At 32.0% G+C, this 7,593-nt stretch overlaps 1 protein-coding gene across 1 annotated transcript in view; it reads right to left on the bottom strand.

Moving 5' to 3' along the window:
* Positions 1-619: 619 nt before the first annotated feature.
* Positions 620-7,593, bottom strand: part of LOC115222521 (tudor domain-containing protein 3) — a 64,883-nt gene continuing 57,909 nt past the window's right edge. Inside the window, exon 13 of the mRNA XM_029792775.2 lies at positions 620-5,803. Within this exon, the coding sequence (XP_029648635.1) occupies positions 5,465-5,803 (339 nt within the window). The 3' untranslated portion in view covers positions 620-5,464. The remainder of the gene's footprint in view (positions 5,804-7,593) is intronic.

Genomic DNA, 7,593 nt, shown 5'->3' with positions numbered 1-7,593 from the left:
TATAAAAGAAATAAAAGAAGATTTTACACATGGAAATAAGACTTATGTTATTTAGAGGCATGGAAATATATTAAAGGAAATCATGCCTGTAATATATAACTTTGTGATAATATTGATTGATGTATGTCTAATCAATACTCAACATACAACACAAACAATAAATTGATATTATAAGAACACTAAATAGGGTTCATTTGGAAAAAAAAAAGTACCATGTATGAATAACAAATAAAATAAAACAAAGAATGTTTTATGTTTATTTAAACAATTCTTAAGTGACACAAGTGATCAGCACAATGAGTTCAATAAGTGACAACATGGAGTCAGTGCATTTGTTAATTTGCCTCTTAAGAACTGTGTATGTTCATTTCGCCAACACTACACCTGATTTTCTCCCCTCTATACACACACAAGCATGTATCTGACTCATGCATTGTTCACTTTCCAGACATTTGTACATTACTGCATATACTCTGACAAGTTGTGGTGCACCTGAGCACGGTATACAATAATTTCATTATTATTATTATTATTATTATTATTTATTTGTGTTCTATTCATATTTCACAAGTTCATTCAGTTTTTTAAAAACATATTCTTAGGATTCATTTAAATATTGAATTATTCAGATTTATTGAATGCATGGGAAAAATAGATCAAAATTGTACCATGGGAAAAAATGTGGCATTGTGGGGTGAAAAAAAAAAAAAAAGAAATGAAATTTTCAACACTACTTCATTATTCTTACTAGTTATATGCTAACATAGTAATTTTAGAGCAGGAATAAAATAAGAATTTAAATAACCAATAAGGTGCTTTTCATTTGCTAAGTTTTCCTCTTATTCAAATCAAATAACAAAGCAGCAAGACTTTAAGAGACATCCTGAGATAGTTTAATCCTAAACACCTTCATTATCCTTACAAAAATTGTCACCAAATCACTTGATGGATTTTGATAAAAAGGCATTTACTCACTACAGTACATAATTATCTACCAATATTGATTTTAAACCCAACATCTTTAGGATACTGCCAACATTAAGTTGAATATGTTTTCATTGATTATTTCTACACATTCAAAAAACCAGTTGCTTTAACCCTTTTGATACTAACCCGGCTCTGGCTCTGTAGTATAAATGTCTTGTTTTCATAAGTTTTTCATTAAAATATATCACCAAACCTTAGTCACAATTCATGATCCTAACAGTAGCTGAATGATGAGTAAGTTATTTTACTAAATTCTTTGCTATATTTACAATTAATTGAAAGAAACACAGAGCATCTTAAAATGAATCCGGTAATGAAAGGGTTAATGTCTCCTCTTGCTTTTGAGAACACTGATAGAAAGCAAAGTTATTCCCCTTGACATCAGCAATTCTTTGAAAATGTCATAAGCAACTCCACAACACTGAAACTATCTCTCCCTCTCTCTCTTGCAGCTAGTCATCATCTTGGATGAATGCCAATGCCCACCTATTTCTCCAATGAACTAATGAAAGATCCTTCATAACCTATAACTTTGCAGATAAAAAAATACAAAAAAACACCCCACATTGGAGCCCTAGATATTAAAAAAAAAAAAAAAAAAAAAGGTCATGATTGAACCCTTTTAATCATCATGTTTAAGATGGGGTTAAACAACTTCCGATCATGAGAATGCTAACTACATCCTACCTGACAATAAAGAGAAATATGAAATAAAATATTAACATTCTGTGAAAGTGCTTGGCTACACAATACTTCAACCCTGAATAGTTGCTAATCTCTTTAAGAAAATGTTAACATTCAACAGCTTTACTGTCTATCTGATTAAGAGGCCTACACTTACATAAATCCACTATACTCTCTCTACATAGACCACCATACTCACCAACACAGCAATGAAGGAATTACTAAGTAGTAGTACACTTGAATACAAAAATAATAATGTTCAGAGAATAAACTACCCTTGGCTGTCAAATTATTTTTAGTTTCTAATGATATCTGCATTAGATATATTAACATTAATTATTGTAGTTTATTTACTATTATTATTCATTTATTAACAAAACCCTTTCTCTCATTGTTTTATTTCCCAGCCCATTACTTTCCCTCACATTTAATCAGCAATAATCAAAACTGAACATTAAATACACTAAGCTAAGCCTGTTATTTCTATGCCCAAGGCTTAAAAGGAATGTGGAAATTCTTCAGAAAAACAGTTCGTTAAATTAAGAATGTCGGATGCTGATATTCAGTTCACATTGACAGAAATGTGAAATATGTTTAATTCAGTCAGGAGTTTTGTGAAAGGAATTTTACTGAAAATAATTGTTTCAGAAGTTTTAATCTTACTAGTATAAATTATATTTTTCTTTTAGGGTATTTTGTGTCAAATCTCACCAAGTTCAATCAATGAAATACCATACAAATATGACTGAACTTCATACAAATTTATATGCCCTCAACCTATTACTGATGGTTATAAATTGTAAGAGAACGCACATGGCTCAGTAAGACTATCATGAGTAGTGAGTTTGATTCCCAGACTGGTAGCATGGAGAGGGAAGGCTGGTATGCACAGGCGACTGATGATCTTCTATAGACAACCGTACCTTGACTTGTGCCCTGGAAGGGAACTTTCTATCTAGGGGCAATCCCATGATCATTCATGACCAAAGGGTGTCTTTACCCTTTTACCATTTAAAAATTGTTAGTTATATTATTGACTCAAATAGCAAATATGGGTCCTCTAATGAGATTTAACTAAACCCTTATACTGACACTTTATTGTCTGAGCTATTTCCACAGATCAGTATTAATATATCATTAATATAAATAAGCCTGTAAACAATGTTAAATGACCAAACATCAACAGACAGATTTTACTTCAAAACTTAATTATTTCATGATATTAAGTTTAAACAATAAGTCAATTTGTATAACCTAAAAGTTCATTTAAAAACAAAGATAAATTTATTCAGAGATACATTACCAGTGTTCATTAACCAACAAAAGAAACTATTTATATATAGCATACAGTTATTAATTCAGTTTAATAATAGTTTGATCAAAGCCTTAAGAAATAAATTCTCAAAAACAATCATTACAGAAACTGCTATTGACTTATGCATAAACAAAATCATCATGATATTCGGGAGATTATTGGAAAGAAGATGACTTTCTACAAAGAATATTACTTACTTTCATGAGATTAAAAAAATATATATAAATAAATCCACAAATTAATTTTATTTCAAATTTTAAATATTAGAAGTATACATATTTTGGAACATAATGCAGCTAAAATTGTTATCAGTACTGGATAAATGTTCCTTTATACTTCTTTGAAAGTTACCAATACAATACAATAATGATTAATCCATCTCTCAATTTTTAGTTTATTTTTATAAGAACTTCAGAAAATGGCAATTAAGAAACAACAAAAGTAAACCTTTCTAGTTTACATCACAAGTGCTATGATTTAAAGAATCTTTTAAAACAAACCTGTGTTACAGGTTTATTCTGAGTTGCTAAACTATAACTCTATAAACCTTAATTTCAAAATTTTATTTCAGAAGCTTGAGAAAACAAAATTTAATAAGAAATGTTTAGATATTTTTTTTTCAGTAAAAATCAAAGGAACATCAGAATAAAAAAAAAAACTGAATCTGCAAATTTACCAAATTCATGTTTATTTTTTTATCAAATAAATGGAGATTTTGTAATTGTAAACAGCCATAACATCAGAATTGTATAAAATCTATTTATACATAATTATAAATTGCAACAAATGTCTAACTTTGAAGTGCAAAGAAAAATCATATCCTACTTGGAAATAACATTTAAAAAGGGAAACAAAAATTTCTCAAAAATTTTAGTTTTTCATATTTTCTTACATTGTAAGGTGAGGCATGTTTCAAATGCAATTTTTGAATTATGATTAATAAAAAAAATCTTTGTAGCTATGCCATTATTATTCACAAGAACAGTTTTTATCAAAAATAAGAATACAACAGCTTCAAGAAGAGTTAACTTGTTTAATTTCATATTGTCATCTGTCATTCATTCCTGTCTTTTTCTATTTGCATATAATTAAATAATTAATCCTTACAAAGGTGGGCTGAAAAGTCTATAGGCTGACTATGAAGGGACAATGCTAGAACAGTGAAATCTTGCATGCTTAATTTCAACTCTTTATTAATAACTACATTGTTTATTTCCAGGTAAAATTACATCTGATTGTTCAAAAAAAAATTTTTTAAATAACCAGTAGCAACTTCTCTTTCAAATGGTGTTGGCATTGTAGTGTTAAGTACCTGCAGAAAAAACAGTTTAGTCCTAAAGGACATTCATGTAGATTCAGCTGGTTTTCTTGAATGTTTTATGAGCTAGGATGAGTTTTGGGTTCATCACTTTGAGTCAGAGACAAACAGGTAATCCAAGCAGTGGAAAGACCCCTCATCACCTGCTCCAAAGAAAGCCAAAATTGTTTCATCTGTCATGGAGGCAATGGCCTCAGTTTTGGGGGATGCAAAAGGCATTGTGGTTATTGACTGTCTACACCTACTTGCCGTGGCAGTTGCAAAGGGCTATCAAAGGAACACTCAGGAAAACTGATGAAAGGAGTCTTGTTTCTTCAAGACAGTACTGCAGAACACAAGTCCTTACTTTCAATGGCTGCTGTGCACAATTGTGGCTTTGAACTGGTTGATCACTCTCCTTTTTTCCTGATTTGGCCCCATCTAACTATTCTCTGTTCCCCAACATAAAAAAAAACACATGGCTGAGATCCAATATTGCAGTGATGATGATGTCATATCTGCTGCTTTTGAATTTCTTTGAATAACAGGATGAAACCTTCTTCCCTAATGGGATCCAAGAACTGCAGTACTGATGGAAGAAGTGTGTTGACTGAAAGGAGGACAATGTTGAAAAATAAACCTCATATGGCCACTTTACTCATATTAGAGTATTTTGGTCAGCCTATGAAATTTTCAGCCAACCCACATACTTCAATCAAAACTGACCCAATAAGCATTAACAAAAATAAAGAAAATAGAAATGTTAAAAGCTAAAATAGAAAGACACAACTTATGATTTATAAATTACACTTAACAGATAAATCCACAACAGCTAGTATAATGAAAAATACGATATGTAAAGTTTAATTATGCAACTTCATTTAAATATTTAACAGTTAACTTTTAAGGAACAAAATGAATAATAAACAAAAGAAATTCTGATAAAATTGGCATAAGAAATTTAGAGGTCAAAATTTGTTTGCATTTAGAAGTATTCTGCTTATTTCTAAATCATTACTAAACTTTAATGAAATAAATGTCGCAACAAGTTAAGGAAAAAAAAAAAAGAATACTCAGTAAAAAGTAAATTGCACTTTGTTGGCCAATGCAGTTATAAACTGTCTCGTTTGTGATTAATATTGACATACAAAAAAAAAAAAAAGACAACTAAAATTGTTATGTTATTGTTTTAAAGCCCGTTGAGCCGGTGGCATATAATATTGCTGAGTAGGTTTCATTTTTTCTGCTATCTGTTGCTGTATGCGTCTACTGTACCCACCACCACCTCTACGAAACTCCATTGTTGAGATATGGCTTTGTTGAAACAACACATGCTCATTAGTATATTGTGCTGTTGGAGGCATTTGCTGGTGAATTTGCGGAGTAATTGAGGGCTGGTGAGAATGTGGTTGTTGATGAGCTACTACAGGTCCAGATTGGGACATAATATTTGCATTATTAAAACCTTGTTGTCCAATTTGATTCTTTCTTGTGTTAGCATTCTGTTTTGAATTTTCATGCTAAAAGAAATAGATATTTTATAAACATTAAACAAATGCAGACAGAAATAATAACTGTAGATATCAATATATTACTGCTTTAATCTGTTATTAAATTCATATAATATAGCCAGCATGTACTAAATGGATTACTTCTTTCAGTGGAAAAATTTAAGAAAGTGTTGTAGAGTAAAAATGTACACCCCTCCCAGTAAAAAATGGTAGTAGCCAGCTATTATAAATAGACCAGTAGCAGATTGAAAGGTTGAGAGTACATGTAGACTGTGTTGATAGTTGCGTCTGTGCTGATGTAGTAATTATACTTTGATACTGAGTGGGTGTTATAACGATCAAAGCTTTTGAGGATAATAACACTGACTGGGGGGTCATACAGTGCCAGATTGAAACATTCTATCAATCATCATCATCATCGTTTAACGTCCGTTCTCCATGCTAGCATGGGTTGGACGGTTCGACCGGGGATCTGGGAAGCCAGAAGGCTGCACCAGGCTCCAGTCTTATCTGGCAATGTTTCTACAGCTGGATGCCCTTCCTAACGCCAACCACTCCGTGAGTGTAGTGGGTGCTTTTTACATGCCACCTGCACAGGTGCCAGGCGAGGCTGGCAACGGCCACGGTCGGATTGGTGTATTTTACGTGCCACCGGCACGGAAGCCAGTCGAGGCGGTGCTGGCATCGGCCACGAGTCGGATAGACTTCAGAATATAATATCTGTCAGAGCAACAACCGTCGTCAAAAGACAGATACAACAGAGACAATGAGGAAAAACAAATTTACATGGAGTGAAAAGAAAATACATTCACACAAAGAGTTTAAACTAATTCATGTGGAAAATTAAATACCTCAACAGAAAAGAAACAAAAATCTTGCTGTGGAAACTTACAAAAATCGTAAAATATGAAAAACTTGTTAGTTGGGATAGTGGAGTTGCAAAAACAGCAACAAGAACAACAACAACAACAAGGATTGCAGTAGTAAATGTGACAACTAATGAAGTTGATAACCAAACCAGAGAATACATTTTCATCTGACCATGTAGCAGTGAAAAAAAAAAATATGTGCTAGTGAAGATATGCCAAAATTCTTTAGAATAGGTGATAAGTTATATGTAAGAATGTACAAGAACGGCAAGCAATACCGGGAAGAAGGAGAAATGAAATGGAAAGGAGACATAGAAACCAGCTTATGGAAAGAGTAATAGAAAAGGAACCAACAAGAGTAGAAATACCGATGGATTGGCTATATGACACTTTTCAGGTTCCAACACTGTTACAAGAAGTTGAAACCACACATACAAGGAAAAGGAAGAACACTAAATTCCTAAAAGTAGACCCTAAGAAAAAAGATATTGAGTGTGTGTATGTGTGTATGTATGTATGTATATATATATTTATATATATATATAAATAAAAGAAAAAAGGAGGAGATAGGGTTAATAAAAGAAATTGATTGCTAAATAGAAAAATTAAAAGGGGAAACGTTGTATAGTGAAACTGTACACTCCTCCTGGTAAGAAGTGGTAGTAGCCAGCCATTATAACTAGACCAGTAGCCAGTCAAAAGGTTGAGAGTACATGTAAACTGTGTTGATAGTAGTGTCTGTGCTGATATGGTAATTATACTGTGATACTGAGTGGGTGTTTTAACGATACAAGCTTTTGAGGATGATAATAATGTATAACTAGGGGTCATACAGTGCCAGATAGAACCATTCTACCTACCAACAACTTTAGAATATAACAATATCTGTCGGAGCAACAACTGTCGTCAAAAGACAGATACAATTGTACA

This window comes from Octopus sinensis, linkage group LG20, assembly GCF_006345805.1.
Source record: "Octopus sinensis linkage group LG20, ASM634580v1, whole genome shotgun sequence".
In the NCBI taxonomy this organism is placed as follows: Eukaryota; Metazoa; Mollusca; class Cephalopoda; order Octopoda; family Octopodidae; genus Octopus; species Octopus sinensis.
The sequence above is the reverse complement of the archived record's forward strand: the minus strand, read 5'-3'. Positions and strand labels throughout refer to the sequence as shown.